This window comes from Natrix helvetica, assembly GCF_964273705.1.
Source record: "Natrix helvetica genome assembly, chromosome: 2".
Lineage (NCBI taxonomy): Eukaryota > Metazoa > Chordata > Lepidosauria > Squamata > Natricidae > Natrix > Natrix helvetica.
Genome location: NC_138552.1, coordinates 132,731,625 through 132,756,501, shown reverse-complemented (window position 1 = coordinate 132,756,501; position 24,877 = coordinate 132,731,625). Strand labels below are relative to the sequence as shown.

General features: G+C 38.7%; 2 protein-coding genes across 5 annotated transcripts in view; one reads left to right on the top strand and one right to left on the bottom strand.

Moving 5' to 3' along the window:
- ESF1 (ESF1 nucleolar pre-rRNA processing protein homolog) overlaps window positions 1-614 on the bottom strand; it is a 41,375-nt gene extending 40,761 nt beyond the window's left edge. Inside the window, exon 1 of the mRNA XM_081941847.1 lies at window positions 470-614. The gene's annotated coding sequence lies outside the window, so the exon portion shown is untranslated. The remainder of the gene's footprint in view (window positions 1-469) is intronic.
- Window positions 1-24,877, top strand: part of NDUFAF5 (NADH:ubiquinone oxidoreductase complex assembly factor 5) — a 34,420-nt gene that overhangs the window by 721 nt on the left and 8,822 nt on the right. Inside the window, exons 1-12 of one of the 4 annotated variants that reach the window (XR_014174418.1) lie at window positions 709-1,068; window positions 3,625-3,665; window positions 5,692-5,755; window positions 6,647-6,694; window positions 6,796-6,899; window positions 10,634-10,673; window positions 13,343-13,540; window positions 15,857-15,917; window positions 18,131-18,214; window positions 19,954-20,036; window positions 21,203-21,413; window positions 21,448-22,413. Coding sequence is in view for 3 of the 4 variants with exons in the window: in XM_081941852.1 (XP_081797978.1) it covers window positions 823-1,068; window positions 3,625-3,665; window positions 5,692-5,755; window positions 6,647-6,694; window positions 6,796-6,899; window positions 10,634-10,673; window positions 13,343-13,540; window positions 15,857-15,917; window positions 18,131-18,214; window positions 19,954-20,036; window positions 21,203-21,292 (1,059 nt within the window). In the remaining variant the exon portion in view is untranslated. Of the gene's footprint in view, window positions 1-708; window positions 1,069-3,624; window positions 3,666-5,691; window positions 5,756-6,646; window positions 6,695-6,795; window positions 6,900-10,633; window positions 10,674-13,342; window positions 13,541-15,856; window positions 15,918-18,130; window positions 18,215-19,953; window positions 20,037-21,202; window positions 22,414-24,877 lie in introns of those variants that run through there. The other 3 variants (XM_081941854.1, XM_081941852.1, XM_081941853.1) reach the window with 3 other exon arrangements.

Genomic DNA, 24,877 nt, shown 5'->3' with positions numbered 1-24,877 from the left:
ATTTGTAGTATTTCCCTAGGGGGCAAGTCAACAGAAATTGCAAACTAATATTCTTCCTAGAAGCCAGAAGGAAGTTTAGTTGGGTAGTTCTGGGAGTCCTGCAAAAGCACGCTAGGGTTGATTTCACACTTCATACTAAACCCTTGCTTATGGTTTATTGAATAAACCAATGGGTTGGTTTTGCACATAATGGTTTAGATAAATCCTACCTGTAACTGATACAGGAACCTATTGCTCATTTCTCCTCTATTGCTTCCCGTTCTTTCAGAATTTTAATCCACTTTCTGGATCGAAAAAGCTTGTACACTACATAGCAATCTTGCACCAACTTCTATTCAAGTGCATTGATTTTAGCCTCTCTCTCCTTTTCAAAGGATCATCACAGCAGACTGAAATAGTCTAAAGCCATAAAAAGAAGCCGGTGCGGTGAATTCAGGAGTGAGGTGTTTATTATGCTTTTCTCACCTGCCTTTTTCAAGCAATTCAAGCTGGGTCTATCTTTACTTTTAGAATAGAATAGAATGAGCTGGAAGAGACCTTGGAGGTCTTCTAGTCCAGCCCCCTAAGTTAAGAAACTTCGCTCTCAGATTTATTTTAAATAAAAATTTATTTTATTTATAAAAAAAACACGAATGTTTCCTCTACTTAACTATGCAGTATAAATGAGTCAATCCGTTTATTTCAAATAGGTTTGCCTGCTTCCTCTAGCTCCAAGCTAACGTGCAGAAGTGACCTGAGCTCGATATTGCGAACCCGATAGGCGTTTATTGCTCTCTCTTTACTAGCTCTAGCAGTTTTTGCAAAGCTGGCGCCGGCGGAGCAATGGAAGCGAAGGCGTTTCTGCGGGCATCGTGCCTTTGCCGTCTGCGGACAGCGACGGCGAGAGGCACACCCGGCGGGCTCTGGTTCCGCCGCCGCTTCAGCCCTTCGGCGCCCGGGGCTGTGGGGTCTCGTCCCGCCACGGGCCCCGGAGCCCTCAGCCCTTTCGACCGGCAGATGAAGAGGAAGCAAAAGAATTGGGCAGTCAGGCAGCCTCACGCCGAGCGCTGCGAGTACCTGCGGGAAGAGGTAGAGGCGAAGGAGCGAGAGGGAATGACAGGGCGCTCCCTATTCTTGCTTGGAAAATATTAAAAATACTTTACGGTTCTGTTGTCAGAGAAAAGCCCCAAGCAATCCAGCCTCCATTGCATTGTATTGTATTGCTGAGATTGCATCCAGTGCCTTAAAAAAAAAAAAAACAGCCAATATTGTTAAGATCCTTCGGGCAGTAACGAATACATTACATTGTAATGAAAGGCATGTCTTAAAAACCTTATATGATGATACATTGCTGGAGATATATATGTGGAGCCTGAGCAAACCTTTTAGCCTATTTTGATTTCGTATTGTCTTTTAGTCATTGGGGGGGGGGGATCTGTATATACTTGTCTTAACTATTCTGACATTGTTGATTTAGTTTGGGACATTATGGACATTTGAATACCAATTCTCTTGTATTGGTTAATCACCCCCATAAAGTTAAGTAAGTAAATGGCTGGGGTTAGATTCAAGGTCGTTTTGATTTTGATCTTTGGTGATTAAGATGTACATGAGATGTCAACATTTTTTTTATTATAGTTTTTTTATTTTTTTATTCTCTTACATACCATTTTAAGTATACATTCACATAATTGTTATTCTTCTTTACATTTGTCATTCTTATACATTTGTTATTTCATTTAATGGGTTATAATATATAGTTGGGTTGCTTTATTTACCATCCCTTCTACCTGTTATAACACAACCTCATTTTCCATTTCTTTTCTCCCTCCCTCCCTTCTCTACTTTCTTCCTCCCTCCTCTCCTTCCCCTTCCCGTCCCTTTCTCCTACTCTTCCTCTTCCCCTTCCTACCCTCTCTCCTTCTCTTTCTCTCCCTTCCATCCTACTCTCCTTACCTCTTTCTTCTTTCCCCCGACTTCCTCTTATTCTCTCTTCCTCTCTCTCTTTCTATTGTTGTAGGTGTCTCTTTCAAATCTCAGTTTATTTTTCCTTGGGATGCTATTTCCCCAAACCCAAATATAATTTGGTATCATTTCTTATTCCCTTACCTTCGCTAATCTATCCTAACTATGTCTCCCCCCCCCCTTTATATCTCGCTCTTGAATATATACTTGTATATTTAATATTTTCTTTTCTGTCCCCCCCCCCTTTTCCATTTAATAGTGCATTGTCTAGGTTCTATATTTTCTCCTTACCTTCTTTTCTAGCTTCCTTTCTCTAGCCAATCATAAAATCTTCCCCATGTCTTGAAGTACACCAATTATTCTTTATCTCTTATTTGCAATGTCAACCTATTCATCTCTGCACAATCTAGTATCTTTATTTAATAAATATTAAATAAGTTATCTGTTGGTAACTTATTTAATTTCCAATTTTGGGAAAATACAATTCTCGCTGCTGTAGTTACATATATAATCAAATAAGTATTCTCTTTCTTGAGTTTCTCTGGGATAATACCTAGTAAAAATATATCTGGTCTAAATTCTATTTCTTGTTGTAAAATTTTCTCTAGCCATACTCTAAAATCCGCCAGTGTCATAAACAGGTAGTCCTTGTCTTACAAGCATTTGTTTAGTGACCATTCAAAGTTACAAAGTCATTGAAAAAAGTGATATATGGCATGATCATTGCATCATTCCCACAGTTACATGATTAAAATTCAGGAGCTTGACAAGTGCCATGTATTTATGATTCATTTAACAACCAAGGCAAATTAGTAAAATTGGGCACAACTCAACTGCCTTGCTTAGCAATGGAAAGACAAGCAATGGAAAGGCAAGAATTAGTTATAGTTGGTTAAGGCACCAGGCTAGAAACCTGGAGACATTGATTTCTATTGCTGTCTTAGGCACAAGGCCAGCTGGCTAACCTTAGGCCAGTCATTCACACTCAGTCCTAGGAAAGTGACAAAGGAAAACCGCTTCTGAAAAGCCTTGCCAAGAAAACTACAGGCAATTGCCATGAGTCAACACTAACTCAAAGTATTGGTGACACTAAAAAACACACAATGCCACCAAAAAACAAAAGATACCTTAGAATTAATAAACTGATACCAAAAATGTTTATAAATTGCAATTTATTTGATGAGATGCCACAATTTGTTCATCCTTGGTATGTTGTTGAATAAATTACAGTCAGCCAAATTCGATCAATTTCAAAGCAGTTGAGTACCAGGGTACCACTGTACTATGAAACAATTCCATTATTAGAATTATCAGAACTAGGATGCAAAACCTTTTTGGACCATATGATGGCAGCAAAGAATAGACGACATTTACTCTAGTGGTCATCTGGATTATTTACAGTGTGCTTCTACTAGCCCAAATGCTGTGACTTGCCGTGAAGTGTGAATTCTTGTAATAGTTTCATCATTTTTCCCAAATTCTATGCCAAATATTAACATTGCAAAAAATAGCAAAACTATCTTAGAATACAGTATAACAAAGTTGGAAGGGATCTTGAAGGTCATTTAGTCCCACCCTCTGTTCGAGCAGGAGATCCTATACTATTCCAGACAAATGGCTGTTCAGTCTCTTCATGAAAGCCTCCAGTGTCTAATAGACATTTTTTTTCCTGTATTCTAGGTTGGTGGTAGGATGGCTGATCGTGTGTTTGACATAGCCAAGTAAGAGTTTGTTTTGTTTTTTCTCTACAAAATGATGTGCCTTGTCTGTATAATATAAATTTTGTTACATGTATAATGTAAAATTATTCTGATTTGTTTGTTACTTGAAGTTCCTTACATTTTATCTTGCCAGTATTGAAAAATGAGGACAAGGAAGTTCTGATCTATGAAGCAGATGTGACTATGTTGCTCTGTCTTTTTCTGAACAGAACTCTGATCAGATGTCCCTCCCCTATCTTAAAGCCCTGCTCCTTAAATGGCAGACAGATCTATTTGTGGATATGGGGATAGGAGAAAAAAGATGTGAATTCTGTAGTATTATCTACTAGCTGATAACCCTATTTATTCTAATCCTGTATTAGACAGGAAAAGGAATGAATTATATCTATAGTGTCAAGTCAAAGTAATGCTGCAACGCACGCACATGAACTTGAATCCAAAATGCACACTATCACTGCACACTATCACTGTCAAAAGTACTTGATTTGACACTATAGATATAATTCATTCCTTTTCATTTCAGCGGCCCAGGCGTTCCAGAATTATGCTGGAACACACACAGACACACACACACCAAGGGGCGTTAGGGGTGTCTTACTACCTTGGTATTTGCTTCCAGAGAGTAAGTCATCTGTGTACCAAGTTTGGTTGAAATTGCTCGTGGCGTTCCAGAATTATGCTGGAACATAGAGACACCCACACAGAGCCATTAGATAGATAGATAGATAGATAGATAGATAGATAGATAGATAGATAGATAGATAGATGATAGATAGATAGATAGATAGATAGATAGATAGATGATAGATAGATAGATAGATAGATAGATGATAGATAGATGATAGATAGATGATAGATAGATAGATAGATAGATGATAGATAGATAGATAGATAGATAGATGATAGATAGATAGATAGATAGATGATAGATAGATGATAGATAGATAGATAGATAGATAGATAGATAGATAATAGATAGATAGATAGATAGATAGATAGATAGATGATAGATAGATAGAAGATAGATAGATTGATGATAGATAGATAGATGATAGATAGATAGATAGATAGATAGATAGATAGATAGATAGATAGATAGATGATAGATAGATAATCTTGAAGTATTGTGACCTATAGTGCAATCGGAGCTGTCTGTAAGATAAAAGAATTCTGATTAAGCAAACAGCATAGCCCTGTCTCAAACCTGTATTGTAAATATTGAGACAATGTTTTAAAATTACATCAAATTCTAGGATAATTATCTCATTTGAGTCAGTGGAGGCAAATGTTTCAACCGGATGTGAATTTGTGGGGCTTTTCCTGTACATTTCCACACTTGGGTTGCCGCTCTCAGAACATGGTCTTGACACAGGATTGTAGAAGTGAATCATGCCTCTATCAAAAGAGATTTAATCCTCGGGGTGGGGGGAGTTTTGATGCTCATGAAGCTCAAGAGAGCTGTAAAACCATTGCTGGCATGTTTGATTGAAGTAACCAAAGATACAGTCAGTGATTAAAATCTCACATCCCTTTTCCTATAAAAATAATGTTGGCTCAGGTTGTTGAGTGGAGACATGACAAAGTACATTTCTGTCTGTGTTTCTATTTAATTGGAATCTCTGTCTGACACTTCCAGTTGCATACCATACCTGGTTTTGGGATTCTGGAAAGCTTCATCAATCATAGTAGCCCAAATTTGGGAAATATTCTCACTTTTCGACCAGGAAATACTTTTCAAACACAGTAACCCAAATGTGGGAAATATTCTCACACTTTTCACCCAGTACAAGCCCTAAAATATGCTTAATATCATTTTAGAGGGAATTTAAAATCTCATAATAATCCTAAAACCAGAAAGGTTTTCTGCAGTGAAAGAAGACTTCTGTTTTTAATTTGTTGCAGCTATCAGATTAAGCTGTATATCAGCCCTCTTCAAGGAGGCACTACATCTTTGAAATGTAGGTTAAAGTAGATTGATTGATTTGCAGTTTTGCACCTTAATCCTATTCTGTTTTTCATTCTTAAGGACATTTCCCCTTGCTTTGGACCTTGGGTGTGGGCGAAGCTACATTGCTCAGCATTTAAACAAGGTATTAAGCTTTTTTTTATTTGTAGTTTGGTTTTATTCATGCGGCACACCATTAGATTGTGGATTGCTTAATAAATAACAATATTCTCTTCTACTGAAATCACATTTGGCTGATTTACACAATACATCAAAATAATAAACCATGGGTTATAAACCAGAATGCTTGGGTTTCTACAAGGCATGAAGCTGCAGCTAGACAGATCACATCATGACTTAATATGTTGTGGGAACCTGCCTAACCTTGTAAATTTGAATCAGACAACTGACCTAAGCAATCAGTCAAGCCTTTGTTGCATGCTCAAAATAAGATGTAACAAATGTCAGTCCTGTTTAATCATTTTGTGTCTTACAGTCTCAGCTTTTTGATATACTGTAGGGTTACAAAGAAGTAAGCCTCATTGGTTCAGTTGGATTTTTAAGCAATTATGCAGAAGGTTGGAATTAATTGCCATTCCTTAAAATACGTGGGGTTTTCTGGGGCGGGCAGAGAATCCTAATTATATTTTCTATGTCTGATCAGAAGCCTCTTTCAACTAATTAAAACGGCTTTCTTCAGATAAAGAAATAGAGGTAAGTAGTTTTGAGTATGTTTTGATTCCCCAAATACCTGCTTTTCCGAAATGTTTTTGGGTAGTTTTAGACTAGTGACTGTAGTTCCATAGATCAATTATTTAAAATACAGTGTTTCAGAAGTATTATTTTAACAAAACAACAAACTCAAATAAATAGTTTAATGGCACATACATACAATATTATGCTTAAGCGAAGAAACAGCCTTATCACATACAACATGCTACTCTTATTTTTCTTCTGGCTAGACAAACTTAACTAAGCTTCCTAAATAAAATCAATAAAATAACTGTAAATTATTTACCACCTATTTTTCTTTCAGGATGTTGTTGAAAGGCTTTTTCAATCGGATGTCGCTGAAAATGCTCTGGTAAGACTTGCATGCTGTTTGTCAGATATTAACTTGTGCTTTTGAAAAGTTAAATTTCCTTAATTGGAGTCCTAAATTATTTTTCTTTTAATCCGATTTAGAAGAACACAATAGATTCAGAAATACCAAGAGTCAATATCATAGCGGATGAAGAATTTCTTCCTTTCAAGGAAAACACATTTAATCTTGTTGTCAGCAGTCTGAGGTAATTAACAATTGAATTAAAGTAGACAGAAGCATTTATAATGAGAATAGTGATTTTTGTGATTGGGAGCCTTAGGTTCTATACTGTTCCTGAGGTTGCAGTTATGTGTGTTAGTATAATATCTGTCAAGCACCGGGGAAATCAAGAGATTCGGGTAGTTCAAATGAGTATAAAGATTCATTGAAAGCGAAAGCTCTCAACAAGAATCTGTACTACTAACGGTCAAAGGAAATAAACAAGAGTTAAGAAGAAATTCAAGATAGGCTGAACTTAGATCTTTTGTAGGCATGCAGGGACTCATGGCTGATGATGTGCTTGACCCCTCCCTTGGGCTCAGCCTGGTCATCTTCTACAGTATCTGGCCTGCTACAAGAACAAGCTTGGCAAATGTACTGTATTTTTCAGTGTATAAGACGCACTGGAGTATAAGACACACCAAGATTTTTTTTCTTTTAGAAAATTTTTTGTTTTTTATTTTCTTACATAACATTTTAAGTATACATTTACATAGTTGTTATTCTTCTATTCATTTATCATTCTTATACATTTATTATTTCATTTAATAGGTTATAATATACAATTTGGGTTGCTTTATTTACCATCCCTTCTTCCTGTTGTAACACAACCTCATTTTCCCTTTCTTTTCTCCCTCCCTCCCTTCTCTACTTTCTTCTTCCTCTCCTTCCCCTTCCTTCTTCCCTTTCCTTTCTCCCACTCCTCCTCTTCCCCTTCCTACCCTCTCTCCTTCTCTTCCTCTCCCTTCCATCCTACTCTCCTTGCCTCTTTTTTCTTTCCCCCATCTTCCTTTCATGTTCTCCTCCTTTCTCTCTTTTCTATTATTGTAGGTGTCTCTTTCCAGCCTCAGTTTATATTTCCTTGCGATGGTTTTTCTCAGACCCAAATATAATTTGATATCATTTCTTATTCCCTTACCTTCGGTAATCTATCCCAGCTATATTTTCCTCCCTTTTCGCTTTTGGCTGTATACTTATATATTTAATATTTTTTTTTCTGTTTTCCCCTTCTTCCTCCCCTTTTCCATTTAACAGTGCCTCGTCTGGGTTCTATATCTTCTCCCTATTTTCTTTTGTAGTTTCCTTTCTCTAGCCAATCATAGAACTTCCCCATGTCTTGAAGTACTCCGATTCCTCTTTATCCTTTATTTTCATTGTCAACCTATTCATCTCTGCACACTCTAATATCTTATTTACTATCTCTTCATCTATTGGTAGCTTATTTGATTTCCAATTTTGGGCAAATACAATTCTTGCTGCTGTAGTTATGTGAATAATCAAATAGGTATCCTCTTTCTTGAATTTCTCTGGGATAATACCTAATAAGAATATATCTGGTCTAAATTCTATTTCTTGTTGTAACATTTTCTTTAACCATACTCTTATCTTAGTCCAATATTCCTTTGCTTCTGCACATATGATACTAGGAGCCTATTGTTTGTTGACACTTCCAACAATTCCAACAATGATTTGTCTTGAGACATCTTTGCTAATTTTCCGGGTGTCATGTGCCATCTATAAAATATTTTGTATACGTTTTTTTATAGGGTGTTGACATGGTTAATTTATAGTTCCTTTCCCATAGTTGTTGCCACATGATACTTTTCGTACTACTAATATTTGGATGTGTTCCATTGTTGAAAGCCACATTGGTATTTCTAAATAGTATTTCTCTTTCACTCTTTCCCTTATTGTTAACAATCCATTCCTTACATAATGTCTTTGGAAATAGCCATGTACCTTACTTTTACCATACCACAAAAAGGCATGCCAACCTAGTTGCAAATTGTGACCTTCCAATGTCAATAATCTTGTATTACTCAGTAGAATCCATTCTTTCATCCAAGCTAATCCCGCTGCTTGATAATACAATTCCCAATTTGGTAATCCAAATCCACCTCGAATTCTTGCGTCTTGCAACATTTTTATGTTAATTCTTGCTTCCCCCCCCCCCTGCATATGTATTTCCCCACTATTTTGTTCATACTTTCAAAGAATTTTTTCTCCAATTTTATCGGTATTGTTTTCATATGTATAGCAATCTTGGTAGTATGTATATTCATCTTTACTACTGCTGTTCTTCCTATCAATGATAATTGTAGGTTTTTCCATCTTTCCAAATCTATTTCTATTTGTTTTCTCACCTTATAATAGTTATCCTCCTTTTGTCAGGTCTGCAGTTATATCCCTTTTAGGATCTTTGGCCTGCCACACTCTCTATTGTTTTACTATGCTGTTTCATTAGTGTAGTAATTGGGAGGGGGAATAGTAAGGAATAGAATTGTGGACTGTGTTGTTGTCATTCCTTTCTAGAAGCCCAAGGTCATATTTTGTCTCCGGATGGATGGAAATGCCAGCATGGCAGAGGAAGATTGGACCATGTGATGGATTTATGGGTGTGGGGATAAGATCATGAACTTTCATATGGGTGGAATCCCAGGAAGCTTTTAGATTTGGGATTCCACAGTTTGTGCTAACATGTCTGTCTTATTAAATTGGAACTTTAAGGATAGCTCTGCCTTGGACTCTGATTTAATTCTGCATGATATTTGGAACGCTGACACCTTTAGTGTTACATACCTTGATGTCAATTGAATACCCAAATATTTCACTTCTTTCACCACCTGTATATCCAGTTTCCCCATCAACTCTTTTCTGTTTTTCTGTCATATTTTTCACCAAAATTTTTGTTTTATCTTTATTGATCTTCCAGCCCGCTACTTCTCCATATTCTTCTATTATTTCAGCTAGTTTTGGCCCTGTTTCTATTGGATCTTCCATAATAAACACCAAATCATCTGCAAATGCTTGTAGCTTATATTCTTCTTTCTTAACCCTCATTCCTTTTACCTCGTATTTCTCTGTTCAGAATCTCTAGTGTCAGTATAAATAACAATGGCGATAGTGGACAACCTTGTCTAGTTCCCTTCGTGATCTCTATCTTTCCTGTCATCTCACCATTTACCATTACCTTTGCCGACTGGTTATTGTATATTGTTTTGATCATATTTATAAATCCCTCACCAAATCCCATCATTTGAAATTGCATTATCATAAATTGCCAGTTCACATTATCAAAGACCTTTTGAAGACGCACCAAGATTTTGAGGAGGTAATTTTTTAAAACTAAGTTTTTGCACTCTACAGACCTCCCAAACCCTCTGCACGTCCATTTTTGTGAAGGAGGCAGGTTTTCGGGAGGCCAAAAATGTTGTGTATAAGACACAATCAGATTTTCACTCTCTTTTGGGGGGGGGAGGTGCGTCTTATACTCAAAAAATACGGTAATTTATATTTGAGAGGCCAGAAGATTAATATGAAGAAAATTGACTTTATTACATATACTCCTGCAGCCTTTCTAGAACACTGTTTTAGGAAGTGTGGTGTGTTATCTGCAGTAAAAAATGAGGAAAGTTTGAATACTAGTTTCTACATCACTATGTATTTAAATTAAATCCAGATCCAGGATGGTGTCTGTTTTGAATTTGCACAATATAGTGAAACTGAAATTTTGGGTGAAATGCATAGCAGAAATGATGTCACATGCATTTATGTTACTTAAAGTCATTCTCTTAGTATATTATGTAAATGCAGCTCTGGTGTGGTATATTTTTTCTTGTGCCAATATGCCAATCTGAATTTGCCATCTAAAATTTACACCGGTGAAAGAGGTTTTTTTTGCCTTTTATTAACTTGCTTTCTATTGTAATTACTTTTTAGTTTGCATTGGGTCAATGATCTTCCCAAAGCCTTGCATGAAGTAAGTACACCTGTCCCCCCCCTATAAAGTATTGATATGGTGGAGACAATAACACTTAATCTTAACCATCCTTTTAGCATGCAGATGGCAGCTCCTGCTTGACCTTACTTGGGCTCAGAAGCTACTCTGGTTCAGGCTGAGTTAGTTCTGTAAAGAGAGAGGGACAAGAAGACAGGGGACTAGACTGAGAGGTTGAAATGACATCCCAGAAGGTGGCAGTAATAAGCTACATCCTTACAGTTGCCAAGGAAACTACATCAGTGTATTCCTAAAGCAACAACAACATTGTAAGAATAAGCATCCTAAACTCAGCCAGAATTGTGTATGGCTATAGCTTATATAATTATATAATTGTGTATAACTATAGCTATAGAGGGACGCAGTGGCTCAGTGGCTAAGACTTTTCAATCAGCTCAGTGCCTAAGCTTGTCAATTAGAAAAGTTGACAGTTTGGCGGTTCGAATCCCTAGCACTGCGTAACAGAGTGAGTTCCCGCTACTTGTTCCAGCTTCTACCAAACTAGCAGTTCGAAAGCAAGAAAAAATGCAAGTAGAAAAATAGGAACCACCACTGTGGGAAGGTAACAGCGTTCCATGCGCCTTTGGCATTTAGTCATGCTGGCCACATGACCACGGAGACGTCTTCGGCGCTGGCTCTTCAGCTTTGAAACAGAGATGAGCACCACCCCCTAGAGTCAGGAATGACTAGTACATATGTGTGAGGGGAACCTTTACCTTTACCTTAAAGCTATGATATATTGAGTGTGAGTTGGCAAAGAAGGAAAGGGGTGGAGTAAAATAGCCTCCTTGAGCTTATGTCTAACAGAAATCAGGTTGAAAGAGATACTGACCTATAATATTTTGATACAGGTCTTACCTTCTCCAAATGTTGTCCTTAACGTATGACTACAATTGGGACCATGTTCGGATCTCATTTACAACCATTTTTACCATGGTTGTTAAGCACATCACCGCAGTTGTTAATTGAATCACATGGTTGCTAAGTGAATCAAGTAGTTGTTAAGCAAATCCTGCTTCCCCAATTGAATTTGCTTGTTGGATCCGGCTGGAAAGGTTGCAAATTGTGCTTAGATGACCTCAAGACACTACAATCATCATAAATGCAAGCAGGTTATCAAGCATCCAAATAGCAATCACATGACCACAGGTGTAGTATGACAGTTGTAACTTCAAGGACAGCTTATAGGACACTTTTTCAAGATTGTCATCATTTCAAACAAACAGTCATAAGTCAAGGACTACCTGCAAAGTCTACCTGTAATGTGCTCACCTGCTCACCGTTAATACAGCAAAGTGGATAAAGTTCAGTCCAGAGCAGAATTCGGTAATCCATAACCCACATGTAACCATGGTCACTCCCGGATGGCCCACATTTTTTTCTTTGCTACTAATGGATTCCCACATGGGAAGGAAAAGATTGCTCTTCTCACAGCTATTAGAAGCAGCAGCAACTACAGAAGTGCAATTTTTTTTTACTCCTTTCTTACTCTCCCATCCTGTCTCAAGGTTTGTGCTTTTTCCCTGTGGATAATAACATTGGAAGTTTGGTGGCACAGTGGTTAGAATACAGTATTGCAGCCGACTCTGCCTACTGCCAAGAGTTTGATCCTAATCGGCCCATGGTTGACTCAGCTTTCCACCCTTCCAGAGTAAAATGAGGACTCTGATTGTTGGGGGCAATATGGTGATATTGCAAACCTCTCAGAGAGTGCTGTAAAGCATTGTGGAGCTGTATGCTATTGCTGTTATGATTGCTACTAGAAAACCTTGGCTGAAGTGAGATCATTGGATACCGAAGTTAAAGTCTTTTGCCAGGAGTCGCACCCAGATATTTATTCTTCCTCATTCGAAAGAGAGTCTGCTGTGATTTGGGGAACACCCCTTTTTGCATGCATATACATGTGTGTGTAAGGGGACGCGCTGGCTCAGTGGCTAAGACACTGAGCTTGTCAATCAGAAAGGTCGGCAGTTCGGTGGTTTGAATCCCTAGCGCTGCATAACTGCCAACCTAGCAGTTTGAAAGCACGTAAAAAATGCAAGTAGAAAAATAGGAACCACCTTTGATGGGAAGGTAACAGCATTCTGCGCGCCTTTAACGTTTAGTCATGCCGGTCTCTTCAGCATGACTAAAGACGTCTCGGACAGCACTGGCTCTTCAGCTTATGAACGGAGATGAGCACCGCCCCCTAGAATAGGGAATGACTAGCGCATACATGCGAGGGGAACCTTTACCTTTACATGTGTGTGTATATTATTGATATATAGCTCTGACTTGTAGCTGTTTCTACATGTAATTTTCAGAATCAAAAGGATTGCTCACTTCTGAATTAGTATATTGATCCAGATGTTTGGGGGAAATTGCTGAACTTGTCCCATATAATACTTTTCATAACAATTGAGATGTGTTAATTTGGATCCCTACACCAAACTAGGCAGCCCCTTCCAATTCTGCTAATTTCCACAAATGCATTGGTTAAATATTTCTTGTGTTACATATCCAATGAGATTTTGTGGAATTTAAGAATGAAGTAGGTCCAAGTATTGTATAGTGACTTTCAGTTTACTCTGAATTAAGACCTTAGCATCAAAACGTAGCTAGGGATATATTAGATCTTCATTAATGCCTGGTTTAATTATGATTTATTTTAGGTACACCGAGTCCTTAAACCTGATGGAGTATTTATTGGTTCTATGTTTGGGGGAGACACCCTCTTTGAGCTTCGCTGCTCTTTGCAACTAGCAGAACTAGAAAGAGAAGGTGGATTTTCTCCACATGTATCCCCTTTTACAGCTGTGAGTGATCTAGGACATCTACTGGGAAGAGCTGGCTTCAACACACTGACAGTGGTAATTATCCATTACAAGAAAGGAACATTCCAGAAAACTACAACAGATGTTAAGCATTATCTTGCTTTGACTGAAAGAAATCTTTTAAGTTGTAGTGCAGGGGTATCAAACTCAAGGCACGCGAGGTGGTTAGATCTGGCCTGCGAGGCTGCCCTGGAAGCAGTGAAGGACAAGCCCGTGGCGCCTTGGCCCAGCCCAGGATGACCAGACGCCGATCTACAACCTGATGGCAGCCACCTGGGCTGGAACGCGGCCAGACTTACACCCAGGGGGCTGCCCTGGAGCCTGTGAGGGGCTGCCCCAGCCCTGTTCCTTGGGCGTGCGCACAGGAGGTGGCGAGCGCAGGGGGGGGGGCTGGCATCTCCAAGGACCGTGGTGCCCTGCATCTCTCAAAGTTTTAGTTTGTTAGTCCAGGTGAAGTCTAGCAGTTTATATCTAAGCAGTTTTAATGCTAATTCTTGACAGCAACCCTTCAGGTGCCAGTCTTGTCAAACATACTTGAGAAAGGGGCATTATAAGGACTACTGGAAAGTACTAGGATGGCAACATATTTTGGGTTTGGTTTAAACATGAGCTTGTATCAATGTCCGATCAGACCTGAGGTGGGCCTTCCAGTTGTGTTCAGATATCTTCTCAACCACCTCATGTCTCTCATCTCCTCAGTAAACCAAAAAACTGCAGTGGATCTCCGGGAAGAGAGAGGTTGCCCCAGTGCAATCTAGTCCAGCCCCCTACATGACCCATTATTCCAATGAGTGACCATAATCAAACTGCATACCCGACTCTTGGGAGATTCCCCAAATGCCCTCTGACCCATCTTTCCCCCACTGTGGAGAAAGTGGGGTCATGCTGTAAAATCCCATGGCAGTCAGAGAGTGATCTAACTGATGAGTGTGAGTGAAACCGCCCTTTTGCAGTGTGTGGATTTGTTTTTAAATTGTTCCCATCTGTCTTTTGTCATCCTTGCCATCTTTACTCGGTACAGTTGTTTTGTTTGCCTTTAAAACAAGCAAACAAAATGGTTTTTTTTTTTAAACAAAGTTTTATTGGTTTTTTTTAAATTTACAAGGAAAAAGGTAGTGGAAAGGTATATAAATTTTGGCAGTTGCAAAGTGTGGTAGGCGCCCCCTCCCTCCAAACTCATAGTATACATCTGAGTATAAATCATTAATACATAGTCATATATAATCAGCATATTAATTCTATTGGTACTTTCAATCAGTTTAATACATAGTAATATATAGTCCACATGTTAATTCCATTACTACTTTTGATCAGTTTATATCAACGAGATTTTCTTATTCATTTTTGTGATCTGAGCTTTCTTGGTATTGCCCCTTCTCCCCCCGCTGGCAGAGCTCCGGCCCCTCCCGTGTCATGCATATCCGTTGTAGGATCTTCTGTTTTCTCTAGGTGTATTTTGTTTTTTTCCATAAAGTCCTGTGCCTCTATGGGTGTGTTAATTCTAATTCTTGTCTCCTCCCTTTTAAAACATTTTTATTGCAATTGCCTAGAATTATTGGGGATTGGGCATCATATAAATTGAAATGATAATAAGAAAATATCCTCTATGAGGTGGTGAAATTTAATATCCCCCCCCCTTTTCCAATTTGTTTGTGTCTGCCCATATCAGAAACTAGATCTAGTCTGTGACCTTTCATGTATATCAGGCTCTTACTTAATTGGTCAGACCCGTACTTGTTAGGAACTTAGTGGTTAGGAACTTCTAGGCTGCTTCAAGTCCCCAGCAGAGGGGAAGTTGGGTTGAAGTCCCCCAACCTTACAATCCCAGGGACTGAAAGAAAGCAAGGGAGGGGATGATTTGCAGTAACACATTTCAATAAGCCATAGCTTGTCAAATGAACCACATTGTCTAAGTTTACACACAACACCAAATCCCAGTCTTCGATTCACCAACCACAATAGCCAATCAAACCATGACAAGGCTTAGTATGGTATACAAGCCCAGCATCTCTCTCCTAGCTATTGCCTAAGGTTTCTGTTTATCTAGCTTGCTGGACTACTACTCTTTCCATAATCTGGAGTAAAACTACCATTTGTTGGGGTTTGCTGTAATTTTTTTTTCTTATCCAAACAGATTATTCTTCAGTCACTGTACAATGTTAGCATTTCATTGATAGGTGTTTCTCCAGTTCAATTTTTTTTAAGTATTCTACAATATGCAGCCGTATGTAGGATGGAAAAATATAATTAGCAATATTGGGTTTGACCTCATTTATTTATTTCTAATGTCCCATTTTTAGAGTTAATGTGTTTTGTTCTGGTGATTGTCAAAAACCTATTTACTATTTCCAGGATTCAGATGAAATCCAAGTTAACTATCCAGGAATGTTTGAAGTTATGGCTGATCTACAAGGCAAGTTCCAGGTTTTTTTTTAAAAGAGTGAGTTACCAAAGTGATTTGACTTCATTTGGGGAAAGAAATTAGGGTTCATTACGTTATTTTGAACTGTGAAGTATATTGATGAGAATGCATACACTTTCAGGAGAAATGAATGGAAAGTATATAAATATAGAAGTAATGCACATTTCAGGACTTGCATAATGTAATTTACTCTTGCAGTCTACTTTTCATATCCTGTTAAGATAGATAGTATACAGTTCTGCATATATTGTTTAACTTATTCAAAGTCAAAAACAAAAACCTCTGTATGCTATGCTCACATTTTTAAAATAGGTGGCAAATTCTGAAATTATGCCAAAGAGGTTAATAGTGTAATGCAATGCAATGCAATGCAATGCAATGCAATGCAATGCAATGCAATGCAATACAATACAATACAATACAATACAATACAATAGCAGAGTTAGAAGGGACCTTGGAGGACTTCTAGTCCAACCCCCTGCCTAGGCAGGAAACCCTATACCGTTTCAGACAAATGGCTATCCAACATCTTCTTAAAGACTTCCAGTGTTGGGGCATTCACAACTTCTGGAGGCAAGCTGTTCCACTGATTAATTGTTCTAACTGTCAGGAAGTTTCTCCTCAGTTCTAAGTTGCTTCTCTCCTTGATTAGTTTCCACCCATTGCTTCTTGTTCTACCCTCAGGTGCTTTGGAGAATAGTTTGACTCCCTCTTCTTTGTGGCATCCCCTGAGATATTGGAACACTGATATCATGTCTCCCCTGGTTCTTCTTTTCATTAAACTAGACATACCCCGTTCCTGCAACCTTTCTTCATATGTTTTAGTCTCCAGACCCCAATCATCTTCGTTGCTCTTCTCTGCACTCTTTCTAGAGTCTCCACATCTTTTCTACATTGTGGTGACCAAAACTGAATGTAGTATTCCAAGTGTGACCATACCAAGGCATTATAAAGTGGTATTAACACTTCACGTGATCTTGATTCTATCCCTCTGTTGATGCAGCCTAGAACTGTGTTGGCTTTTTTGGCAGCTGCTGCACACTGCTGGCTCATATTTAGATGGTTGTCCACTAGGACTCCAAGATCCCTCTCACAGTTACTATTATTGAGCAAGGTACCACCTATACTGCACACTGCTGGCTCATATTTAAATGGTTGTCCACTAGTAAAATGGTTAAATTTGGGGGTGGGTATTATTTTTGGACATCCTCCAAGTTTGGGGAGGGTTTTAAAAATGAAAATTATAGCAATTTAGAGGCTGCAGCTCCATTTCTCCCTGTTGACCACCCTATGGCTGCCTCTACAGGGGGATGGCAAAGGAGAGGGGGACATGGGGGTCAGATGACAAAAGCATCATTGGGACATAAGCTCTGTTTCTTTTCTCCAGGCATCAAAGCATTGTACCCTGCAGCATCACACCATGGCACTATTAGCACCCCCTTCCTTCCTCCACAAAGAGAGTTGATAAAAGCTGTATGCTGCCCCTTCCCTCAAAAGATGCTCACCTCTGAATCGATCTAGGGTGTGCCAGAGTGACTTTTTAAAATAAATAAGCCATAGCAGTGATCCATGCATTCCAATAGGCATATTGTGGGTTGAAATTATAGATTTGTTGAAGGCCAATTTGCTGGTTCCATTTAAGCTAATCATATATACATCTTTTCTTCCCTAAAATAGTTGAAGGAAATGCTTTGCGAGCTGGGTTGTAACCGTCTTGATTAATCTGTGCATTAAAGAGAAGCATAAGCACAATTAGCTGGAAATAAATTCCACTGAATTTAGTGGAGTTTATCTCCCAGGTGACATATAAAACATTGCTCTGTTGTAGAAGGAAGGTATATGTATATATTGGAAGTTTTACACTGCAGGTATTCCGAAGACATTTTCATAGAAAATTGTTTGCTGGCAAATCATATTAATTGTACTTTTTATTTTGTATAGGTCCCAGTTTTCACTGAGTTCATTAATTTTAGTGTATATAAATTTATAAGGAGATTTTTGAACTAAAGACTACTTATTGGGGCTGCAGTTCTGCATTTTAACCTCATTGTGGATGGATAAATTTGTCTTTGAGTAAGCAGAAATAAGATCTTTGGTGTTATTTTAAAACATTTGCACTCGTCTGATCCTATTCATATTGCTGAAATAATATTCAACTGATGGTGTGTGCTGTATCTTCTTTTAAAGCCTAAAACTGTTTTTAGGTATGGGAGAAAGTAATTGCTGTTGGAACAGGAAAACTATGATACATAGAGCGACCATGTTGGCAGCTGCAGCAGTATATAAAGGTATGAGCTTTCTATTAAGTAACACAGTGGCCTCCAACCTTTTTCGGTGGACCGAAAGGGAGGAGGAGGAGATGGTTTCGCCCCCGCTCTCCGTTTTCACAAATGGAGCTTCTCACACACATACTTGCCCATCACCTCCACAACTCAGTTCCGAACAGGTTGCGGCCCACCATAAGGCTGCAGACTGGAGGTTGGGAACCTCTGAAATAATAAAACTTTTATCACATGGAGGTAGATTTTGTCGCTCTATATTTTCAAGCTTGCTCATTTCATGCAATTTTCTGCCTCACCATCTTTTCTGTGCTGCTTTAAAGTTTGTGGAAAAAGTTTGCTTTCTGTAGCTGGTGCACCTCTTTGAGCAGTATTGCATACAGTCCTTGAGTTATGACCACAATTGGAGACCATAATTTTGATGACTAAGTAATGTGGTTTCTAAGCAAGTCATTACCTGACTGAACACGATTTTACGACCGTTTTAATGTGGTTGCAAATCCAACTTCCCCAATTGAGTTTGCTTGTCAGAAGTTGGCTGGGAAGATTGTAAATTGTGAACGTGTGACGAGAACCTGTTGCAATTATTGTAAATGCAAGCCAGTTCTCAAGTGCCCAAATCACAATCATATGACCATGGGTTGGTGTAACAGTCATAACTTTGAGGACAGGTTGTAAGTCACTTTGAGGCTGTTGTGACTTCAAACTATTTAAAAAAAACAATCATAAGTCAAGGACTAGCTATAAAAACATCCCACACTCTTTTACCACACACAAATTTGTAGCTTTGGATAATTTTCCTCAGTAAATAAATGAGCAAAAACATTTTTGACTCATTTGTTTAATAGGATTTTATTTATCTGCTTTAGGACTTGTGTGGTGAACAAATCAGGTTTTAAGTCACATTTATGCAGAAATATTGAAAATTCAAAAAGGTTCACAAATCTTTTAAGCACCATTGAACATACCATTCCAGCACAGATGTGTAATCCACTGGCCCTAATACTAAAGAGAGAATGGAAAGCTACAGTCAGTAAAACACAGTTATGATTAAAAGTTATCCTTCGTTGATTTTTCTCACATACTGCCATTGTTATCACTGTCCCATTTGGGTAGCACAACCTGTGTTCAGCTCAGAGACAGGAAAAGGAGAGGAATTTAAGCCAAGAGGACTGGTGTGATTCCAATGAACCCATTGCATCCCCTTTGGGTTCTCTTTTGGTAGTTCCTTATAGTTGATAAAGTTGATAAAATATAGTTGATAAAAAGGGACGCAGTGGCTAAGATGCTGAGCTTGTCAATCAGTTCGGTGGTTTGAATCCCTAGTGCCATGTAACGGAGTGAGCTCCCGTTACTTGTCCCAGCTTCTGCCAACCTAGCAGTTCAAAAGCATGTAAAAATGCAAGTAGAAAAATAAAGACCACCTTGGTGGGAAGGTAACAGCTTTCGGCATTTAGTCATGCCCGCCACATGATTACGGAGACGTCTTTGGACAGCACTGGCTCTTCGGCTTTGAAACAGAGATGAGCACTGCCCCCTAGAGTTGGGAACGACTAGCACGTATATATGAGGGGAACCTTTACCTATAGTTGATAACTTTGCTGGCACTGGAAGTTGAACCAATACCTTTGAAGCATCAAGCTTCCTTGAATTGTATATAAATCACTTATTTTTTAATAGATTAGGTAGGTTTCTGCTGTATTTCTTGTTGCTGCAATGAAATAAATGCAAAATATTTCTTTTTACAGAACTGTATGGAAATAAGGATGGGACAATACCAGCAACGTTTCAGATATATTATATGATAGGATGGAAATTCCACAAATCACAGGTAAAATTTACCTTCCTTTTTGTATGTAGGGTGGCTAAATAAGTGTGTGTAATAGGGGTTTTAGTTGACTTTAAAAAAAAAACACTAAAACCATAATATTTTACTTACCGTATTTTTCAGAGTATAAGACGCACCGTAGTATAAGCCGTACCAAGGTTTTGAAGAGGCAATTTTTTAAAATAAATAGATAGTTAGATAGAGGGATAGAGAGGGAGAGAAAGAAAGAGAAATACAGTAGGTAGGTAGGTAGGTAGGTAGGTAGGTAGGTAGGTAGGTAGGTAGGTAGGTAGAGTAGTTAGGTAGGTAGGTAGATAAAGGGATAGAGAGAGAAATAGAGAGAGAAATACAGTAGGTAGGTAGGGAGAGAGTGTGTAGGTAGGTAGGTAGAGGGATAGAGAGAGAGAGAAATAGAAAGAGAGAGAAATACAGTAGATAGGTAGGGGGGGAGAGAGTAGGTAGATAGATAGAAGGACAGAGAGAGAGAGAAATACAGTAGGTAGGTAGGAAGAGAAAGAGAGAGTAGGTAGGTAGGTTGATGTTTCCAGTTGTATTTATCTATGTGCTGGAGAAGGAAATCACTGACAAACCTTAAGACTTTGTTTCTGCTGGCACAGCACTTGATCAATGTAATTCTCATCAGTTAAAGAGCTTTCCAAAAAGGGGGTGGGTGGGAGTTTTTGCACTCTGCAAAGTTCCGAAAAACGGCCCATTTTTCACGAAAACGGGCCTGGGTTTTTTTCAAACAAAAAGCATGAATAGCCTTGGGGGGGCTTGCAGAGTGCTCCTGCGGGGCTGGGGGGGCAAAAAAGAGCAAAAAACAGCCTGTTTTTCGTGAAAACTGCCCTGTTTTTTGTCAAAAAAATTGCATGCATAGCCTTATGGAGGCTTATAGAGTGCTACTGGGGGCTGGGGGGCAAAAAACGGCCCATTGTTTGCTCATTTCTGCCCTCCCCAGCCCCCAGGAGCTCTCTGAAAGCCTTCATAAGAAAGCCATTTTGGTGAAGGGGCGGGGCTTCGGTAGGCAAAAAATGCTGTATTCAATGTATAAGACGCACCCAGATTTTCAGCCTCTTTTTTTGAGGGAAAAGGGTGCATCTTATACTCCGAAAAATACGGTAATACTTGGATCCTAATATTTAAAATGACAACTTTTTTCTCTTTTTCAGGCACAACCAGCACAGAGAGGTTCTGCAACAGCATCATTTGGAGATCTGAAAAAAATAAATGAACTTATTTCAGGCAAAAAAAACCTTTGACATGAAATATAGTAATACAAATTGAACATAGCCTGTTGGATATTTAACAGTTATCTTTAACTTTGACAAACAAACGATATTATTTCTCCCAAATCTACTTTGGTGCCTAGAAAAAAAAAAGGTGGGGGACTATATATGCCTGTTTACCCTGTCAGTGGCTATATTTTACTATTACCATTTGCATATTTTTATATGCAAATGATAATAATAGAATTGCCAATTTTATCTGGATACATATTTTATCTGTACACATATTACCTATCTATGAGAAAATATGAGAGGTTCGGCTATTCAATCAAAGATTAAATGAATGATTGAGAAGAGACCTGGATAGTTGTTCCTATGATTCCTGGAAGGTCTAATTCTGACTGTTGCAATTCTTGTACCTTCTGTGAGATAATGTACCTTCTGTTATCTAGTGGGCTCTTTGATGAAAGGAAAGCCATGTAATTCCACTATGACAAGCCACATCCTTGTAGGGCTTAGATTGTTGGCCAGATCCCAAGGCCCACCAGTGAAGAATTGAGATGAAATGTAATGGTATACAGTAGGGATATGTTAAGAATAAAGGAATAGTAAGCTTCTATTTGTATGGTTATCCCATAGGTAACTATTACAAGTCACAATGACATCACATGCATTATGGTATGGTTAGAGAAATGTATCGTTGCACAATTACATCTGTTAACTTGAGCTACTTGTGGAATATGATGCACACAGAAGCATTTACCCATCTTGCCACCCTGGTGACATTCATATTTCAGCCAAAATAATAAAGATCCAAATGTTTTCTTGGTTGCAACCATTTTCTTTCCATTTTTTTTCTCAACTATCTAAAATAAAAGAGTTTTTTTATGCTGGCTGCATTATACAGTTATGTCAGGCATATATGCTGACTTGCAGCAAAATTATCCAAAGATCTACCACTATTACTTATTCTAAACTTTTGCATTTGCTAAAACTGTTACTTTTTTCCAGTAAAAAAATCTTAAATCACAATAATTTGATTGTAATATTATGACTTCAATGATTTTGCAGAGCTGCTACTCTTAATTCCCCCTACTGTATATATGTGCATGTGTGCCTGTTGTGTAGAAAATAAATCTTGTGCTTGCAGTTAACTGAACCATAGTTTACTAGAATTAACTCCACATGTGATCTACAAATAAGCCAGTCACATTTTAGCCTATTATGTTGTCAGAATCCAGCCCAGCTGGCGAGGGATAATTTGGAAGAGCTAATCAACTGATCTATATAGTACCAAAACTCTTGTGTCTGGTGGAGATGCCCTGGCTCCGTAATGAGAGCTGGGCCATGCATCGTGAGGCTGGGAGGCGGGTGAGGGAGAGTGGAACAGCCGCTCGTGCAACCCCCCTCTCCAGCCGTGCAGAGCGCCATTCACTGGCATTTGGAAGGCGCCAAGCCGTGAGAGCCGGGCAGCAGCGAACAGGCGCTCACACGGCTTGGCAATACCCCTAGGTCAGTAAATGGCGCTGTGCCCGGCTGCAAAGGGGGTTTGCTGGGTGGCTGCTCGGGAGCGTGGTTGCTTCGTGGCTGTTGTGTTGCACTGCTGCGACAGCGCAACACAGCCATTTGCCCATGAGGCTGTGCCCAGCTCTTTGGGAGCCCGCTCGCAAGAGAGCAGCCGCCCGGCAACCCCAAAACAATAAACCCTCCCCTCATAATAAGGCCCAAGCCATATTTTGTAAGACCCTGTTGTATTTTCATACGTTCAACAAACTATGGTTCATAACCTTCATGCCACCAGTGTTAGGGTTGAAAATGATATCTTAACATCAATTGGACCTATTTATAATTAATTTACAACAATATGTATGCTACAAATAAGTTGTGGCAAAGAGAATTAACATATTGTCCTATCCCTTCAACTATAGTGCAGAAATCATGTAAAGGCTATTTCTTTAGAGGCATTGAGTGATTTACTGTATTACAGTAGTTGGACAAAATCAAGATTAGTTCCGGTCTGCAAATACTTATGTACTGAACATATATAGTTACATTAAATAATCAGAACAATATGAGTTAAAATGTTAAAAAAGCAGAATTATAACCTTTATAAATTATTCAGTTAGAAAAAAATCTTCATAATACTTGTACAAGTCATTGAATATGTCAAGGAGTTCCTCAAGAGGTAATCTCTGAAATTTTCTCTGGTTTTTGAAATTTCACTACGTTATTCAAGTGTGTGTCCACATGACCCTTTCCAGGATAACACCCGGAATCATCAGATCTCAAGCTTATATTTTCAAAGAAGACTAGTCTCTGTTCATTTATGTAGCCACTATTATCTCCGCTTCTTTTATATAAAAGGCTAATGCTTGCCTTTTAATATTTTAAATTAATGAAACATCAGTCCAGGGGTGCGTTGCCAATTTGTTTACTACCAGTTTGGGTGCACTCGTGTACACAACACTTCTGGGCATGCGCAGAAGCTTCTGCAAATGCACAGAAGCATCTGGGCGGGTGGGCATAGCCTCCCGCCGCCTCTACTACCAGTTCAGCCAATCCGCGCCGAACAAGGAGCAACCTACCTCTGCATCAGTCCCATTAATATGTGACATTTACACTGAGTGGACTCACCGGTTTATTAAACCACTGTGATTTATCTGGTTTTGGCTTAGCATGCCAAGCGTTTCTAGATTGAAGACTATGATTTAGGGCAGAATGCAACACAAACTCAACTCCTGTGACTGGTTCAGGAAGCCAAGGTTAAAACAAGATGCATTAACATGCTAGAATGAAAGAATCAGGAATGAAATCAAATGGGAAACCAGCCGCAGATGGGTCTCTTTCTGAAAATATCTCCATGCACTCACACACATTAAATAAACAAAGCTCTTTGGGCCTTCTGCATGTCAGCCAGGTGTAGATGACAGGGCGTCTAGGGGGAATGGACTTCAGTGTTTCTGGCTGTAGAAATTACATTGCAGTGGGAATGCTTAGCTCCTCTATCAAAGTTTTGTTTTCCTTGTTAAGAGCATAAACATGCTTATCTCCTCACGAGCCATTTCAGGATATCAGAGTGAATGTCAGGGTGATGCAAAGATGGAGTAGGGAGCTGCTAAAAGGAAAAATGTCAACAAGATAGACCCTCAGGGTGAATGGGAGTTCTTGTGCATCTTGGAGCTTGCAAGTTTCCTTCTTGCTTTTCCTTCATTTTTGCCAACCACTGCTACTTATTCCTTGAATATTGTAGTGAATACTGAGCCTGTGACTATGTGCTAAAAAACCCATTCATAATAAAATCTGATTTGAGTTAGGGATTGACTGGATTAAGCATGTAATGAAAGCAAAATCATACCATTAAGTGAAACAATGCAGAACTGGCCTTGGGAAAGAGAAGGAATGAAAGGAAAGGAGCAATGAATCACTGAGGGAGGGGGAAAAAATCAACTCAGTCTTGAGAAACTAAAAAGCACAAGACATTAATTTTGTTCAGAATATATGGGGTAAAGAGAAAGTTTAATGAGCTTTAGAATGGCATAAAATAATAGTTGTAAAAGAATAGTCTAGACATTTGATCTACCAAGACAGGTAAATAAGACCATAAATATTTGTGTATAT